Source organism: Aphis gossypii, chromosome 2 (genome assembly GCF_020184175.1).
Source record: "Aphis gossypii isolate Hap1 chromosome 2, ASM2018417v2, whole genome shotgun sequence".
Classification (NCBI taxonomy): Eukaryota; Metazoa; Arthropoda; class Insecta; order Hemiptera; family Aphididae; genus Aphis; species Aphis gossypii.
In genome coordinates, this window is record NC_065531.1 from 58846093 (window position 1) to 58867562 (window position 21470).

Genomic DNA, 21470 nt, shown 5'->3' on the forward strand with positions numbered 1-21470 from the left:
ACAATTTGTTTTAAACTATTGTATTATATTACATCGCAAACTATTATGAAATTATTAAAATATTCATTCCCATCCAATTATATATTATATAGACTATACGAAAATAGTTATGTTTATATAATGTATTAGGTACTGTATACACTATACATATAAAAAAAAAAAGAATTACAACAATAGAAATAAGTTTTCTGTGAATAAAATTAATTAAAAAATACAGTTTACATTCAAATTGTATTACTTCGCTGTACCTGCAGTACACTAATTGAAAAGCCGATTATAACAACAATAATTTAATATCTTATTAATTTATATTACAACACAATAATATTAGTTTTATATCGATCAATAGTTATTTGACAGGAATATACGTGAAATATAAAGGTATCTTACTCTTTTTATAAGAACTTTTTTTTTATTATTATTTTATATTATATTATTGACTACCGTAGTTGTTGACAGTTTCTTAAACTTAACAAAACATGACCAGTTCATCTGACGGCCAGACGATATTGAATTTATATTATTATTTCCGTTTAGTTTACATACAATTCCGGACAAGAATATCTCTTATTTTTCATTTTCATAAAAGCAATTGTGCAAGACAATAGTACAGAAATTCATTATAACTGTATTGGAGTGTATATATATTATCCATATAGTCCATAGGGAGAGGAATATGAAAAAAGAAAAATCCAAAAGTAACCGCCGGTCCCTTTTTAAATATTAAATACACTTCACATCCGAACTATCGTTTCTCTGAGCATTCATATTTAATAATATAAAAAATTTCTTCTTTCTGAAGCGTCAGTGTACAAGTTTTATGACCGGTGAATTCAGTTTGACAGGTTATGAAAGTGGTGGGGCATGAGTTGATGGCAGTGGAGTGAAGGGAGACCCGAGGGAAATTACGCGGGGGTCCAAATGAAAAATACCGGGAAATTCACTTAAAACAACCCAGAATATTTTATGATTATTATTAGTCTTGTTTTTTGCTCTGGTTGTTATTCTCTGGCCCAAAATAGCTTCTCCCTCGTCGTCACTGCCTATATTTTTTTATGTTACTTTTACGACATTGTCCTTCCGATTAACTTTTTCCTAAACAATTTTATGACGTTTTCATCGAGAAAAAATTGAACTGAATCATTTGTGGCCTCAATTTGTTAAACGGTTTTTTTTTTAGTTTATATAAGTAAATAAAAAAAAACAAAATAAAATAACGATAATGTGTAAAATTAGTCGTGGGGAAATATTTAAAGCATTTACCGTAATATTTTTTATACGTTCTAAGAAGAAATTATATACATGTATATGTAAAAAATGTTTTGTATTCTGAGAACGTATAATATATTCTACTGACCAAAATATGCATCTAGAATACTAAAATTGTGTTTAAATAATCGAATTGTTGACAGTGAGAGGTACACTTAAAATAATTTTTATAATCCACTATAAATATGAATTGTATGTATTACGTATATGTTGTAATTTATATTTTTAGTACTTTTTGATTTTTGAATTTGAATTTCTAAATATATGTCATATTGACTCTTGATGAGTCAATTATTAAACTACTATTTAACTAATTACTAAATAACAGTGGTTTATTAAATCAATTATTTTAATGCTATATGTCTATATTGCTATATACTATATAAGCATCTAAATGTACAATAAAAATACACTCATTGACTGTTAGTCATATTTTCATTTTTTTTCTTCTGGGTAAAATTACAATATTTTTTAGTTAACTCATTAAAATGGCATAATATAAATATTTTGTGGTAGAAGAATAAAAAATTACTTTTGTTTTTAATTAAAACATTAAGAATTAAAAAACTTATTTTTGCAATTCGAATACTCGTATAAATATTGGATTCATCAACATTTCTTCGGTATTTACTTTGAAGTAATTCCCGGTAGACCGATCGTGAACTTTTTTTTCCCCTCGTTGTATCTGAAAAAGTAATTTAGATCAGACCTAGGATCCGATCCTGTGCCGGGTTTTCATTCTTCTGTCCCCTGCCTATCGATTACAAACTTCCCTACGCGGTCTGTCTTCGTAGTGCTTTAATTAAAGGTCTCTTGCTCTTCTCGCGTTACAGTGAAAAGTTTCGTCTTTAATTAACGTCGATAATTATACCGTCGTGGTGACAGTTTATCCGTGTACTCCCCTCCTCCACCTTCACCATCGCTACCACTACTGTCACCGGGTCACCACTATCGAAAAACATAATTTTTTCCCCCACCCGGAAAATCATAATATGCGTACACGTTACACGTCGTCGATCAGCTGATTAAATAAAATATATTAGTCTTTGTTAGCCGTCGTGTAATCGGCCCGTGGGCACAAAGACAGTCAATCGATCCGGAATATTCTGTCGCATAGGTATTATAGGTGTGGTGCGCGCGCTCTAAACCCACCGCGGAAGATGTGAGAAATAATGGCATCATGTATAATATATATATGCGAATGTGGAAGAAAAATGTACACTATACTCGGCATTCTCGTGACAACTAGCGAATAAATGCACTAGCCGGATGCTCCGGGGGATTTCGCGAGGACATAAATCTCGACGCCATAAATGCCACACTTCCGTCGCGCTCACGCGTGATAAAAACCTGAGAACGTCTCGTGATGGTTAGAACGTTGGTCGCGATCGCCGAAATTCGTAAGATCTACGTATCTATATTGTACATTCTGTACGTATATGTAGTATAGATATTATTATATATATATTATTGGTGTAAGTATGACTTATCGATGAACGGTGATACGATTCATGTCGCGTACAACCGTCATTGACGTTTCGACATTATCGCTGTCGTCGTTTTCGACGCGACGACCGTTGTGTTGTAAATAAAATTGACTTTGAAGTCGGACTTGTTTTCGCATTTCAATTTGATAATATCGTGTGAGTATTCCAGTCCACGTTACGTTATTGTTTCGATTACCCTGCACCGAGGGGCACACGTTCATATAATACGCCGTTTCATCAAAATGTTAATATTATTAATCTCCATTGTGCTGTGTAATGTTATGAAATTTTAGCCTTTTGTATTAGAGGTCTGTTAGCTGCCGGCAACTACGGATATGTTTCCCGCAATTTAAATAGGCTCTTGTTATCCGAGTATGGAGACCATAATAAACATGAACTTTACATCAAAAGGTGTCCTCTATCCTTGAGGGAAAAATATATATATATATATATTTAAACAATGAGATATATTTATAATGATGTATATATATAAATATATATTCATTATTATTAACGACCGTTTGAGCTTCGTGAAAATGAATTTCGTGACCAGGGGGAGCGTGGTAATTATATGTTTTTTTCGCTCTACTCGAGTGTTCTTGTTATACAACACGCCGGTGATTGAGCACGTAACGCTGAAAATCCTAGTATTTATTCAGTTATCATTATCGCTACGACTTTTCCCGACGAGACGGGTAAAAACAAATACCACCACCATATATAATCGGAACTATATTATGTTTGTACGGAATTTCGTTTACTGTAGAATTAAATTATAATATTATAATAACGAATATCAAACAACATTCGAATTGCTTACCGAAATCCGTATTTCTGTAGAATATAATATAGTTTACGTACGTTTGTCTTCTCGAACCTTTCAAGGTTCTCATTACTATTAACTCAATTACCTACAGATATTATTATTATTGTGTTCACACGCATCGTATGGTATATCGACTGCATTATAAATGTCGTATACGTCATTATTCTGCTCGACGAGCCGTATAATATTATTCTTCGTCCCCGCGTGGAATGTCAGTCGCGTGCGGGCAAATTATCGTGGAACGTAACAGGCTTAAAGTCGTGAGGTACCAGCTCAGTTAAATTTGATTTATAGAAAAGGTTTCTGTCAAACAGGCCTCTTCACCGTTTCGAGCTTCTGGATCTTATTAAACGTGTAACGACCTCTGAGGCAATATATTAAGCAAATATTGTTTTGCTCATGTAACCGCACTGAAGTTTAATAGGGTATTAAAAAATATCGAAAGCCAACACACGCCCGTGGCGGCACAAAGGGGTCGTGTGGAGCGGAAAAATTGAAAATTCAGCCACGAAAAACCCCTGCACCTATACACCATATAAATACTGCCATCGCTATGTAGCGTCGACCGTGATGGCGGTTACGTATACAGCCCACCCGCGGGTAGAAATTAATTTCTGTTGCCCTTCTGGGCCCGAAAGCACTTTCAAACAACAATAGTTATTCCAAAGAGAAACCCAACAGCAGAACAGAACACTGTTTACAAAAGTACAAGGGCTGAGCAAAATATAAGCATACAAAACAACATCACATCAAAAATGAAATAAATTAAATGTGAAGGTACCGTATTTCGAAATTATTATTTTTTTCCTTCCATTTATCATTGTTCGTATTTAATCGTTACTTATATTAATACATTTTCATACTTAAAAAAGTTTAATCATTCTATTTTAGCTTAAATTGTAGAGACGTTGATTTTAAAATATTGGTCTGATTAGTCTACATTTATTTTAATGAAATCATGTGAATACTTTAATTTATTTTTATACCACGTTTTTAAAAATAATGTCACTTTTTTACTTACTACAATTTATAATGTTTTAATTTACTTTGATTTTAATTAAAACACATGTCAGTTTGCTCAACTTGTCATTACCATCACAGATGAATGATATTGTGAATTTAAATTAAGTAGTATTTCGAGTAGATAATATTACGATTGGTTCCTAAAACATATAATTAATTTGCATAATTATACTTTTGCACATAAAAAAAAAATATATTGAAATTTAATTTAATTGTATAGTATAGTTTTATGCCAATTAGATATTTAACTAAAGTTGAGGTTCACAGCTTCAAATAAAAAAGTTAACTATACATTTAATATCATTAGGCCCTTTATCGATTATATACTAATTGCAATTTATTAGCAACGAACTTTTTTTTTCTTTGGCTAGTATTGACAAAACGATTTTTTGTGCTAAATGAGAGAAAATCTTCTCTTTGATTTTTATTCACTATATATTCACTGATTAAATTTTCACTCTGTAATCAGTGCTTCCCTATATAGTGTTAATTTAATTAATTTTCCGTTACACATGGTACTTTTTCATATACGTGTCACGCGTGCATGTGAAAATTACGTATTGAAACAGATTTTACATCACTCAGTCACGTTAGTGTAACTTACTGCATTTTAAAACTTTTTGACTGATAAAGGTAGTTTATGAAGAATACAAAATATTAAATATGATTTACGACCGATCAAATTCATAGTATTATTTAACAGTACTTATAATTTTGAAAATGTATCTGTTGTGTTTTCTCCATAAAAAATAATAAATTTTATTTTATTTACTATTATAAATTAATACAAAATCTTACGGTTTCCAAAAAAATAAATAACGGCTGTAACAGTGTTTTGCCAAATGCTGATATTCAACAGCTTAAATTAATTATTATTTATACGATTATTATATATTTATAACAGTTAAATCAATACAATCCAAAAGTTTAACACTGTACTAATCGTAAGCATATGAAGTGTAAAATAATGAATAATTATACGTATTATTGAACTCTATTATTGAATTGCTCATTGCTTATTTCCCAGTCGCTCGTTGCATCCTTACACTATGTAAATATCAACTGTATTAGTAATAACAACTCAATAGTCCCAAACGTACAATTTGTCAAGCGTTTTGTCATCAATGTTTGTTGTCACAATACAATAATTATTGTTATGATAAATTAATGGTAACGATTGTTATTTTAGAAAAATAAACATATGGATACCTAGATTAATCTGGATCATGAACATGTGATGAACACTTAACCTAATATTTAGCTCAACTTAAAATATTTGATTGTTTTATTATTTAATTATGTAGACCGTTTTTATTTTTATTTTTTATATCAAGTTGAAACTTGTTTAAAGAATTTAAACATGATAAAATGTACGGGACAGTGATATTTTACTTAACATGACTAAAGTTAGGCATGTATATAGCTGCTAAGTATTTTTTATATAGTTTTCATTTGAGTACAATAACAATAAAAAAAAAACTTAATTACGAAAATTTATGATTAACTTGTTTATCACTGATATATTTCCTAAAATTATCTCAATTACCTCCATAAAATATTTTTTAGAGATTTTATTTATTTTGATATCACACAGTTTGGATAAACACAGTTGTCTCATTTTACCTAATATTATACAAGTATACCCACCATGCTTCATATTACCTTACTCAATTTCCTATTACTATGTTTATGAACGCATTTCTCGTTATCCTTTGTACTTTTTAGTCATCCGATTAAAACATTAATTTTTGATATCTGTATATATAAATTATTAATTAATTTTGAAGATAGATATTTATGTTAATAGTAAGCGATTTGTTTGTTCTTATTTGCACGGCTGAATACTAGTTATGAATTTAAAATTGTTGAAGGATTCTGAAATAATTGAATACGAGAAGTAAAAAAATAACAGAAGCATTATGTAAAAATGTTTATTTATAATAGGCGTAATTTATTCAAATTGTTATTAAATGTTGTGATAGTCCTGCATGGGGAATTCAAAGCTATTTTCTACATTTTGTTTATTTTTAAAATAAAAGACGTAAAGTCTACGATAAATGAGAATTTTTTTCATCCAGTCGAAATATTTACTAGTTTTACTATGAAAATATTCCAAGTAATTTTTCTATAAAACAAATAGGTATTCGGAGAGGAAAATATTAAAATTATTTTTAAAGGGAGCTCGGAAGACATTTGCGGGGTTAAACCTTTAACCGTTCCGATTTCAACCAATATACTGTATGTTGTTGGCCGGAGGTCGAGATTACTTTTGTTGATTGTGTAAAGTTTTTATACGACTACGGGGCTTACGTTACACTTCCTTATATATACACAAGTCTCCCAGGGGAACATCGCGACGCGGTCAGTTCGCTCATACATATTCATTAAAATTTGCCCGTCGAATCCGCGCAACGCATCCACCGAGTTTTGCATTCTCAAATTTTATTCTCTTGTGCTTTGTCCCGTGCGCGCTTATAGAACTTCCACGTAACCCGGTGGGACGACCGCGCGATGGTCTATGTCTATTGAATAAACTCGTAACACTCTGTAACAAGCGTGCTCGGGATGATGCCGAGTACGCATACATGTATATAGATAATACGTGTTGATACGAGTGTTTGCGAAACAAGTTACGTGTTTGGCGCTCCCGGGGACCGGCACTGTGTACCGAACATAATGGTCGGCAGGTCGTAGGTAAGTACCATCGCAGAGTTACTTGATTTCGGAAATTGAGTTAACGTACAAAAGGGGCACGCAGCTAAACCACTGCACTCTATATATATATATAGTATATACATAGGTATGTATGTATGCGAACTACGTCTATTTGTCTATGCTAACGAAATTAAATTAATTTTAACCACTCCTCGTCTCGGTTAATAATTTATTTACTGCAATAGCAGGAATTAATGATTTATGCACCGCACCACTATAGAATCTAAAGTAGATGTTTTCGCTAATGGCGTATCGTAAAAGTGCCTTTGTTGTAAATATGTGTCTTTTGAACGCTTTAGTCAAACATTAGATGTAGTTTCTTGTCAAAAATTATTACGTGTGTGTGAATAGTTAGCTCCCTATCATTGGAAAATCTCACTAAATTACTTATATAAAGTTATGCAAGTTAATTGTAAGTTAAAGTCTTTCAATTGCGAGTAATTGTAAGTTCTTTCCCATAATTTGTAAATTGACCGTACCTCTGGACCCGTTGGGGTGCTTTGAAGTTTGGTTCACAACGTTCTCTTATCACACAACAGCTAAATAGCCTTGTGTTTAGGACTGTCTATTATGTAACCTATGGCTAAAAATATGGTTTTTTTTTTTTGTTTTTAATATCTAGTATAATTCCATAGACCTGTAACAGGTCTATGTATAATTCACTATACGTTTTACATAAAAATCACAACTAATTTTATTTATAATATACAAATTCAAGTATATTGTTTTTATTATTATTAATATTAGATATTATTTATTGTTATTATGTACATGGTAACATTTTATTTGATATACTCTTAACGCATTCAAATCTTGATTTTTTTTTTATTTTCATATTTCAACATTTTTTGTCTCAAAAAAAAATATTTTTCTATTGTAATTTTTTCATTTTAGTTACCTCTTTGTTACGTATTTTTATGTATTTAACTATTTGAATATCTTTAAGTACATCAATGAAATTATATAAATGTTTGGATGATAAGCTCTTCACTTAATCTTGAATGAAATAATTCGTGAACATTTGTTGTTCTATTTTTTGTTGCCTTAAACTCAGTCCAAACATTAAGAGGAAATAAACAAGAAATTTCAATTTGACAAAAATGTTAAGTCTATTAATTTTGTCGTAATTTATAAACCATTTTTTTCGAAAAATATTATTACTTGGGACTCGATTTACCTAGCATGTTAAAGTTTTCTGGACTCAATTTACCTAGCTCCAATATCCACCAAATTATTTGGGACTCAGTTTACTACTCCCGATGTAAATGTAAGATAAAATTATACCTCACGTATTAAGGGAATTAAAATATAATGAAAGGATGATCACTTATAGTTTGTTTGAGAAGATTTTGTCATGGTGGGGACGGGGGAATTCACTGATATTATTTATTTTATTAATTATATTTAAAATTTAGAAGACATGCTTATAGATTATAGTATAGATAATAATTTTACCTATAAAGAATAAAATATATTTAAGCTTAATTCATGTTTTTTTTTTATTAGCGAATCAGGAATGTGTACCAACAAGTATGCCATCGAATTGTGTTTGGTAATTTTTATTTAAAGACAAAATTTATTATAAAACTCATTATAACAATATTAATTTCTATAAATTAAAAATATTGATATTCGACTTATCATATTTCATCTTATATATAATAATATTATCTACTTATGCGTGTAATCCGATCAAATTTTTGACGTCAGACGTGCCCTAATACGCGTATAATAATTAACCCGTGTATCATTTTAAGTATTCAAAATATATCAAACATATTCACTGAAATTCTCATGAAAATGACATCTCGTGGTATGTTTTCTTTATAACAGCTGATGCTCCAGAGAAATGACTAAGTGTTATACTCTCTTGTCACTTCTTTTGATGAACAACTTACGTCATATTAATAAAATATATTAATTAAGTGTAAGATGGCTGTTCGTTTCGTTGATTCTAATATCAATTTTTTAAAACACGAAATATTCATTTTCCTTCTACTAAATTGTTACTCATATCTCATAGTTTTGATATGTATTTATAAATAGATGTATGTATTTTAATATGTTTTATGTTACTGCCAACAATTTGTCGTAACGTATGTTATTTAATAAAGCTCAAATACAAATTTAAATACACAATTTTAATACAATTTAATAAAATAATTGATGTACTTGTTTTTTATCGTCTTAGTAGGTATATAGGATCAGGTATGATTTGTAAAGATTAATCATTTAATGTATGAATAAAGTATGTTAAATTCGATTTGGAATTTATATGCTAATAGAAATTATCAAGTTAAATAATAATATAGATTTGTTCAGAAAAAGCACAATTTCGTTTTATACGTATCTTCAGTTATGGTTATTTAACTTTATTTGCTCAGAAAATGTTGTTTAAATAAATATAACTAATATTTACGATGTATGTATTAGTATTAAAACTTACTTTTGATAATATTTAAGGTATTAATAATAATTTATACTTACAAAACTCTCACACACTAGATTTTCGAATACCTATCGTTTTATCAAATTTTACAGTAATTTAAATATAGAAGAACTTTATTTGAAATACGTTTTCAAACGCATATACATTTATTTTGTTTAGTTATTAAATTTCATTTTTATTTTTATGTTTTGAAGCTGTATCAGTGCAATAAGGTTTTTCAAAGAATTTGTATAGTTGTCGTAACTCAATTTATCTCCGTAGATTTCCAAAACAAATGAAAAATAAAACAAATTTAAATTATGTATCCTTTTGAACTCCAAACACGCATGAAGTGCGATGAAATTCCGCAGCGTAGTTTTCACCATTTTGGCACATCCGGTTATAATCGCCTAACTAACCGCAGCCCGGTTGTAGTACAAGAAAAGTGACCGAAAAAAAAATAGTTGAAATAGAGTCGGTTAGGTTGGAAGTGTGGTAGGAAACGTTCAGTGAATACAAATCCATCGTCTTTTTGGCCGTTGTTTTTTTTTTCCCCATAACTTTGAAATCATATCAATATATACAACGTGGAAATATTCATCCGAGGGGTGGCACAGCATTACATTATTCCGCCGTTGGGTGAATATTAAGTTCACCGGTGGCGTATGTAGAACCGTTAAAATCGGTGCTATCAGTGTTTGTTCCTATGGAAAGTTTTCTGCATTTACGTGTGACTGTTCGGCAAGATAAGACCCCCCACACTTTTGTTTGTCCCTACCGTCGTTTTGGAATAGCTTTTTGTTTCAAGGGGTACGATTAAAAGGTCAACGGTCTTAATGGTTCTTTTCTAAACGTTTCCCAGAAATTGGACTTGAAGGGACTGAGTTGAAACACACGCGAGGTTTGCCTAACATTATTTGTATATGTGTTACCCGAGGGAAGAATTACATTCGTCTAAAAAGTCACATACTAACATGTTTTTATAAACAATAAATCAAAAGAAATAATGGGGAATATGTCTTATTTAATTCTTGACACTGATTATATCGTTCACATTCTGAAATTGTTTTTTTTTTTAATATTATAAATTATTAATGTTCATTCAGTCTCACATACTGAGTTTAAATAAATTTTTTTATTTCAAAAGACGTTTCTTAAAATGTCATATATTATGTTTCATACTTCTTATAAGTGAAAATAATCGTTTTCATAACTGTTTGTACAATATCTAAAAATAAATGCAATATTTTATGAACACATTTTACTGTTAATAATTTTGAATATTAGAGTCTTTAATTTAATCGTAGAGCTATAAAAACACCCACATGTAAGTACACAAAAAAATGAAAACGAAAAGACCATTTTCAATTCTTTTGAAGTGGTAATAGTATTCGTACATAAAAAGTTTTTGAGCTTTGTGAGCAAAAATATTATTTTAAACATGTCTCCAAAAATACCTTAACGTCCTTAACCATTTTAAAATGAACTCGAGTATTATATGTTTTTGCTTTTTGAATTTACTATTTATTTATGCATAATAATATAGTTATTTGTAATTCAAAAGCAATTCCTGGTATACTCGTGCATATTATAAAAATAAAAACAACACTTACTTATATAACATAAATTATAAATATTCTAAATATAAATTATTACCAATATTTTATGTAGGTAATCAAATGTATAATACTAATGTGTGGTGTAATTAAATATGAAATTAAAAGCCGTAAGTGAGTTTGAAAAGACCCTTATCGACATTATTCAATTATGAGTTTGAGTCTTGCGTATCATTCATTAATACTTTATTATTTTTATTTAGAAGAATGTCGTTCACAGCTCGGTATGGAGTTCAGCAAAATTCCAGATCATAGGATAACTGCTAGTTCATCATATGAAGTCAAATCAGTGGGACCACAGAATGCAAGGTAAGTGTCATGCAATTTTTATTTCTAATGTAAATTTATTATTTGTTATTTATAAAATACAGCTATTGAATACAAGTTGTATAGTAAGTAATTTGGTTTCGCAAATTTTTCTCGAAAACTTCTTATATATAAGACCGAATAAAAATAGGTTTAAACAAAAAGAAAGTTTTTAAAATTAAACTGCTGCTTTATTATTACCTATCCTTTCGAAAACCATTGTATTTGAGGAATATCGCAAAGTGGAACCGTATACAACTGCTGGTTTGAAAACTTTTAACTGCTTTCATACTAAGTCAAAAGCCTAATTCGGTCCATAAGATTCATTCAGTAAGTTTTTGTTATTAACATTTAGAATAATATCAGTTAGCGGTTATTTTCTCTAGTAAAAGAAAACCTCCAATCTTTTAATGAATAAAACAAATATTGAAACGTTTATTTTCGTGACAGACAGTCTGAATAAAATGAATATTTCAAAGATAATATTAATCAATTGTTTTAATTTTAAGAACAGTACAATTCTAGAAACTTATTGTTATATTTATGACTCATTAGTATTGTTTTTTTTTTTTTTAATTTCACGGATTGTTCAAATATATAAAATTGACATTTCTGTTAGGTACGTGCATTTTTCTCAATAGTCTATGTAATTTACGGTTGGAGAAAATAACTCTCTTTTCAATCATTTTCTCGAAAATTATTTCTTATATACCTATACAAGTCTTGTTCGATGGATTCTTTTTCGATGAATATAAAATTGTTATTCGCTCTGGAAATGACGTGCTCAGTAAATCTTTATTGTTTGTTTCCATTATTATCATACTTTACATCAGTGTTTGTATTCTATTTGAATTATCGTACAATATTTTTGTAAATTAAATACACGAATACTGCATATTATTATATTTATATAAATACCTATTATCGATATTTAACATTAAATTTCTTTTCAAGAATTTAAGTGTGCTGTACAAGTGTAAACCTTAATTAGTAGTTGCGGTGTTTTATGAAATTAAGATTCTATACTGTTGAACACTATATAGAACAAATAATAATCCAATTATAACAATATAATAATAACACGTAACTTTTTGGCAACTAATTTTGTGAAGTGTATTTTATTCGTGCTTTATAAATGTTATATAGTCCCGCTTTTAATTTAATCAAGGGTATTTATAATATATAGTGTATATTTTATTAAGAATTTAAAATACAATATGATATACCTATTTGTACTATAAATATTTATAATTAAGTATAACTAGTGCTATAGGTATATTTGCTTATTGGATCTTAATAACTGTGAATATTTGATTATTGAAACAATTGAATATTAAATAAATACAATTCAAATAATGATTATAAAAACATTTTCATTGATTAGTTAAACGAAAACGTCAAATATGAATCACTTAAATTTACTGTAATCACAAAAGAACAATAATTAAATACATGTGTCTTTAATAAACCGAACAATTAATGATCTTTTAACAATATTATTTTCTTTTATAATAACATATATTATATAAGTATATGCTATTTCATATATCAATTATTACGATCAAGTTATTATTTACAACCGTTCCGGCAAATTAAAATTAAAAATTATCAATGATCGTTTTAGAATGATTAACTTTTCTTGTTTGTATTGTATGAGTAAACGATTCATATAATACATATATATTATATACATATAATCGTTTCTTTCTCTTTGGATTACGAAATATAGCTGCTAATAAGATTACGGGTGCTCGTAGTCGGATATCCGAAACTTCTCGTTTTCTTTTTTTCCCCTTCTCCACCCCTTCTAACAGTGTCTCACCATTTTTGGCTTCGGGTAATAAATCCGCTTAAAGTCGGTCGGCTGGTCCGTAATGAAAAACAAAGCTGCTGAGGATGATAACGAAGGGATGGATTGTTAGGGGTAGAAAATGAAAGTCCAATGTGTACGAAAAACTGGATTTGGTTTTTATACAACTCCGTTGCGTATATTGTAGAGAAAAATAACAGTTTTTTTTTCCTTTGTGCAATGCGATTTAACGAAGATTATCACCCCAGTTGTTTTTTTTTATTTTTACGGACCGTAGAAAAACAAGCTCCTGAAAACATGGACATAAATGAAATAGCTTCAGTCTTCAAGAATCCTTAATACTCAAAATTAATGCCAATCAAATCGCAATGCTTGCACGTTGAATTGCACCTCGAAATTTATCTTAAAAATGCACTAAATATCAGAAATTTATATTTTATTGAGTACTTAATTAATACGAACAAATTCGTATACTTAACAGTCATATTATCATGAAGTTGATACATTATTGTGAGATATTATTATTCATGCCAATTTTTTAAAATCATCTTTGTTTGATAATATACGGTTTTTAACTCAAAGTAAAGTCTATTAAATAATTTATTTATTTGTTGCAAATATTTCTAGATTTCATACACCTATCAATATTGTTGTAACAATTCCCGTTATAATAAGTTGGTCATTAGTGATATGTTTATTAATTTAAAAATATATACAATCGATTAACGGAAAATGCCAATAATGTGAACAAGAATTTTCGATAAAGTTTTAAAAGATTTGGTGATTTATTTTAAAGTATTTGAATGATGAACGTCCCAGGTGTATTTAAGGATTTTGAAACTTCTTTTATGGTATTATACTTTGAAAACTATTTGCTGAGTATATAAATATTTGATTGACATAAATAATTTAAATTAATAAATAACGTAACTGAAAGTGTACAGTTTATTTTTTTATAGATAAAAAAATAAATAAATAAATTATCAATGGATAATTTTTTAATATTTCTGTTAGCCTTTTTATTTTCCTATACATTTTATAAATACATTATCATTAGTCTCGTATGTTCTATTTATTAATATAGAGTCAATAGTGTTAGAAAAATGTTGTTTAACCTAATCTTATACATGTTAAAAGATGCATTTTTTTATATCGCACAAGATAAAAGATAAATATGTGCGGCTTTACCCTCTGAGTGCATTTGATTGATTTCCTGAATTATTGGGCTTATATAAGGTCCAGTATTTATTATACCATTTTTATCGTTAGTCCCTTTTAGGGGAACGATTCGATTAGCACAGCCTTTTTTGTCATGTCAAATGCTGAATAGGCCGCCCGTCAAGGTAAGCATACACTGTATACGACATTCACAATTTACCACACGTAAATAAACAACAAAGTAAACTTTGTATCTAAGTGCTCAAAATAGTTTCATGATTTATAATATACAAAAAAGTCTTTTTAATGTAGGATTTTATAATTTATATATATACCCACACAAATTGTTTTCAATTTATTAAAGTTTTAAATACCAAATTATAATCTATAATGTGGTATTCATTTCGTTTGTTTTAATTTCGTTTTCTTTTGCTCGTCCTATCTTTAACTTTGTATACTGGTACCAATGAATAGTTTCAAACGAAATACAAATAATAATTAAGGGAGTTTATTTAAAGGATTATCTCAACTTAGTTTAGGAAATTACGATAAAATTATGTACAAACCTGAAAAGTAAATAATATTATTACGAAACCCACAAAATCTTATAAGTTCTATGATGCTTTCGTATAAGGTACAAAAACTGCATACATTGTAAGACGATAATATTTCAAAAATCAAATAATGAATTTCATATTTGATATCATAAAAGTTTTAAAAAAATTTCATAACGAATTTCAATTATTAAAACGATTCGTAAACAAAATAATTTTATTTTTAAATTTAAACTTATAAAAAGTAAAATTTAAAAAAACTATCTGTTTTCACTATAACACATTTTGTGTTATTAAATTTTTTACTTTAATAATTTGTTAAAATAATTTAAAGGCTAAAAAGTTGTTATAATATTTAATCCACTGATATCATATTATATGGTATCTTTGGAATTGGGACTATTATCTCTTGGGGCCAACAAAAAAACATATGAAGTAACATAGGTTAAAGTTTTATTAGAACTTCGTATTTGGTTAGGGTAGATTCACATTACAGATAAAAACACATACATTTTAAAACTTTTAACATTGCGTTATTAACCTACCATTCATAACACTTTTAATAAACTTTGTTATATTATAAAATTAATTATCAGAATTTTACTATTGTATTGTATTTGTAGATGAGAATGAATACATAAATGGTTAGGTTAGGTTAGAATATATTAGTTGAACTTAAACATATCTTCAAATAAAAACAGTTAAATATATTATATTAATTTTTTCTCTATTTCTGGAATATTGTTGCCATTATTTTTTATACTTTTCTATTGTAAATGTAAATATAAACTGTATATTATATTATCTAAGTAAAAAAGAGCTCTGTCCGTAAAAAACTGTATTACATTTAATATCCATTTAGGATTAAAATAAAAGTGTAATGACTTTTACTAATTTTTAGTCATTGAATATAATAGTTGCTTTATTGTTAGAAACTCAAAAAATAAAAATAAATAATAATATTCTTGAATAATCCTTTGAGTTTATTAAATATAATTATGTTGTTTGAACTATTAATAACATTAATCTTATTTGTATCGTCTTACTTCATATTTGAAGAAAAAATTGAATAATTTTATATGAATCTTTAGAAGAATACATAGTATTGTATTTAATGAGTGATGACTATGCGTTACAAATCCAAAGTAAATATAATAATTTAGCGATAAATTTATTTTTTATTTTATTATTCATATTGGTTTTGGCACATTTTATCCGATGGACTGTATTAAATTAGTTTACATTATTTACATTTATTATTTATTGAATGCGTGATTGGCAGTTCGATGCGTACTGACAACAATTCGCAAAATGTCTATCCTCAAAATGAACTCGTTATCAATAATGTAATTAAACAAAATAACTAGTTAGTATTTCAACTTGGTTATATTATACTTCTGGTAAAATATGTGTCTAATTGTATAGCTTTAATTTGTTGAGAGGAATTCGTTTTTTTTTTCAGACCAACACTCGTTCATAACTAGGTTTGTTAATGTATTATATTTCTACGTTTCACATGTCACCAATAATTATTCAGAAAATGAGCCAATAAACCAATTATGTCAAATGTCAATGGAGATTTAAATTTTAAATTGTCAAAATGTTCATTCAAATAATGTTAGTTTATTTCTATTTTATATTCTACATCATGGTTTCCAACATTATTTTAAACACATTGTTATTTAATTAAATCAATCATAATTTGTATACATATACGTAAGTAGATCTATGCAAGTATCCCACTATAAAAAAATCATAAATAAGTAATACATTTTTTTTTTTACTATTTAAAGCGTGTTTTGGAAGTCGATCATTTATATAATATGTTGGTATAGTTTATTTGATGGTCAACTAACTGCGTTTTGACTGGTACCATATATACGTTTATTGTGGGTAGTTTGAGAGAGCGTCTCGTAAAGAACACTTCAACCTCGGCGAGTCGAGTGGCATTAAAAAAAAAAAAATATATTCCTCTGGCTTCCTCAGAATCACTTCGTGCCGTGGTTTATGATGACAAAAAAACGCAGTAGTTAATGGCCATCTTGAAACCTCTTTACCTACACGGCGGGCGCCCATCGTTGCATCCCATTATTTTCTTCTTTGAAAGTCATGTGACCCCCTCAGCAGGCAGCTTCTGTGGCGCCTGTACGCTGTATAATAATAATAATATAATGTTTGTTGGGCTGAACAGACACTATTACTACGCATTCGCATTCGCTCACAAGCTTTATCGAAATCTAGGATGCTCATGTCTCATGTTGAAACAAAACTTTGTGGATAAAGTTTATTAAAATTGCATTACGAATATAGAGTGTATAATATTATAATATATGTGCGCAGAGTTCTGATTATTTCGAAGTTTTCACGTCAACCGCATCACACACGCGTGTGTATTCTGCAACTTTCGTAATAAACTTCTCGAAAATCCCTTTTTAATTAGCCATATGCATTATTGAATACATATAAATACAAGTATACGTATATTATCACTAGGCTGTCGCAATCACTAAACTTAATTAATTCCGTATAAGTGGTCGGAGACATTTAAAATCAGTTTGATTATATTCGTCGATGCGCGTCATAATATTTTTGGTATATAGCGCAGTCATATCAACCATGCTATTCATACTAGCATCCAATAGATTATATACAAATACATAGATTATATCAAAAAATATTATAAAAAAAAAAAATTATTATTATGATTATTGAAATATTAAAATCATTTTAAATAAATCATTCTAAAACGTTGGAAAAACCTTGGATGTTGATTAATGGGGTGAGTAAGGGGTGAAGATTAAAGTCCTAATTTATTAGTTTATTATTTATTTTTATACAGTTTATAATAATATATAGATAAAAAAAAGTTAACGTATTTAATTATAGGACGGCACCTATTTATATTTAAACACTGGTTATTATTTTTTGAAATATCTTTGACTAAAATAACTGAATTACATTTGTTAAAACGACGAATTGTTATTAAATAATAATATTATGAGTTCTAGAACGCTGTTTTAGTGAACTTTATTGCAATATCAGTTGGCTTTGTTTTTACTAACATCGCTTTTGATCAATATACATTCTTGCATAAGCTTTTCGAATAATATAGGATAAAGGAGATATCAAATACTTGTAAAATAACATAATTCTGATTTTATATAATTATTGATTGTGTATTACAAGGAGTCGGCATATTATAAGATACTAACGACGTTCGTAAGTTTGTAAATGGTTAAATGGAATGTATAGCTTGAATATAATATATTAGGTAGATATTTGAGTTAATGATACGGCGTAGTTAATAAACGAGGAATTTTAATCTTAAGAGTACGAAACTAATAACTAATTAATTTGTATGTCTAAATGTTATATTTTTAGCAATAATAATAATAATATTTTTGCACATCATGTTACCCATGGTTAACTTAACCTGGTTGTTTGAAATGCAATATAATTTGATTTTTAAAATATGTCATGTAGAATTTTGTTTTTTTTTTAATTAATGTAAATTATTTTTACGCAAATATTATAAAGTAACAATTTTGTCTTCGTGACATCTAATTTGAAATTATAATATCAATACGAATCACACTATAATTCCGTTGTTAGGATCCAAAGACTGTATACAACAAAATAAATGGCCTTGTTTACGCCCACTCAATATACTGCGTATTCCTCTCTGTATTTAGAAGCGGCAGTGTTTTTTTCGTTTGGATTTACAACGGTGGTGGTCGGCAACAGGGAACGTTAATTATTTTATTATCATTGACGTTTAACAGAACCGTGGATGACAATCTGTCGGTGGAAATCGCCAACTCAGCTGCAACGTGACATAATGTTTACGCTTACAATGGTAGGTAGAATGTACAATAAACAAGCTGTATAATATATATTATATTATGTAAATTTATTTTTTGGGCTCAAACGAATTCTTGTCGATGATTTAACATGAGGAAAGTTGAAGTAGTTATAGTGGTGGTAGTGGTTGGGGTGACGATGGTAGTGCGTGGAGGCACCCACAATATTGCCCTTTTTAAAACGCTGACATTTCAAAATCGTTGTTTTAAGCGGTGGTCGCGGCTCTGGGTAGAAATTAGTGTAATGTACTGTGCTGGTATGATGACGTGTTTGTTAGAGGTAAATTGCAGACTGCGTTTAACTTTTATTTTAATACGAAAAAAAATAATGATAACCCTCAAATACAAAAACATATGCTTTCACAAATTTTCACTAATTCCGGAGTATAATATAATTATACGTAATATTTTAAAGTACAAACTATCACAGGTGACGACGTACAACACAGCCACAGGAGATGAGCTCGCCGACCGAAGAGATTTTACCTGAGTGAATTTTAAACATTACGTCTTTGGCTTTGCCTGACACAAATCCAGTGACATGATACCCCTACATAACACTATTCCGATCACAGGGCATTTATCCGACACTCGGGTGACAAAGTTTCTCGCTCCAATGCGGCGATGACAACTATCATCCCCGTTCATGTTGGGGATAGTCATTGCAATATAGACCGTGCGCATTCGATCGTAAATCGTGGATTCAGGATTTATATAATATATCACTTTATATTTTACCCCTTTTTTCTCCCCCTTCACACTCTTTCAGTTTCCATCTACCTATATAACGTTATACGCAATATTTCATTTGGATTTACCTACAGTATGTATTAATGAGTAAATATTTTGTTGAAGTCCACACTCGATTTTTTTTTTTTTTTATACTGCTTTTGTAGTTAGTCTTGTGGAAATTTGTGTTTTAAATGACTTGTCCATGTCATATAATTTCTTATAATTATTCGAAAATGTGTAGGTACAACATTTTCCCGTAGGCCGTGATTTGTTTTTTAAGGTTTCAATACTTATTTTTAGTCATTAGAAGAAATTATTATCGTCATATTATTTAAATAATAAAAAGGTTTACTTGATACTTATTACATACAAAAAAAAAAAATAATAATAATAACGTCTAAAACAAGTTGCGTTTTTTTAATAATTTATACTAACAGAGAAATAGTGTTAAAGTAATTTTTTTTTTATCATTGATTAATAAATATCCTTTTAATCCCATTACTAGTTTTTAAATTAATGAAACATATTATAATTATATATTTTTACATTTCTCTGCAATTATAATTTCTTAACATTCATGAATAATGTTAAAATTAAAACACATATACCTACGTAGTATGTAATTGTATACGCTATAAATTAAATAATTCAAATTAATTTTTGATGGTGAACCAGATTTTAGTCGAAATACTAAGTGTGTGGTGGCTGGTATAATCCACAAATTCAAGAAAGGTGTTTTCCGGACCGGAAACCTGGTTCCGCTGAAAATACCGGTATTCGACTGGCCATCATTTCCGGAGCATGGTATAGTTTCCTCAATATCATCCCTTCTCTTACATATAACCAGTATCATCATATCACACTATATAATATAATAGTTATGGATTAAGATAATGGTCCTTTTGTTTAGTAAATCCTCATTTGTTGTACATAGAACAATGCCTTTCTCCAGTGGAATTCAAAATTCGATGGCTATTCTTGTATCAACAATCGATATGAAGCCACTATAATACTTATCGAATCACAATGAACTACTATTTTCAGTTAATAACTTCACCATGATAAATCAAACTTCATATAATAATTCTAAATTCTATATGTATGAATTTTCCATATTAATATCACTAATATTTCTCCAGTACTTTAACGTCAGAAAATTGACGATATGTGTACACAGATGATTTATAAAAAAGAAAAAAAAAATTAAAATTGGGAAGTTTTTTGTGATTAAGTTAACTTTTGTTATTTTTTTCATCATTTAATTATACGAAGGTACGACGTATTATAAATAGTTTTATAAATAGCATTTTTGAATTAAAAATAATTTATTTGGTATCATAATAATTATGTTTGAAAAAAATATATAGGTACACATATGTTTAAAAATGTTTTTAATTATGTAATGTGGTACCTATTTATAAATAGAACAAATTAATAAATGAAGTAGATTAAAAATAAATTGTTTAAATATAATATTTTTGAAATTTTATCAGGTTAATTCATATTTAAAAATTATATGTATACTCTAAGAAACGAATATTTAGTTGATTCAGTAATTTCGAATTAGTTTGATATTGAAGCTCTTAGCATAAACTTCATGTAAAGTTTCTTCTCAACTTTATCATTCTCTGTACTCTAAGCAAAATTAATATAAGGTTTGAACGAAGAAAAGGGATGATTCACTGA

The 21470-nt window shown here is 28.6% G+C and overlaps 1 protein-coding gene across 2 annotated transcripts in view; it reads left to right on the forward strand.

Annotated features, from left to right (window-relative positions):
• Positions 1–21470, forward strand: part of LOC114129939 (discoidin domain-containing receptor 2-like) — a 218974-nt gene that overhangs the window by 96479 nt on the left and 101025 nt on the right. For both annotated transcript variants that reach the window (XM_050202033.1, XM_050202034.1), the window contains exon 4: positions 11568–11673. In XM_050202033.1, the coding sequence (XP_050057990.1) occupies positions 11568–11673 (106 nt within the window). The remainder of the gene's footprint in view (positions 1–11567; positions 11674–21470) is intronic.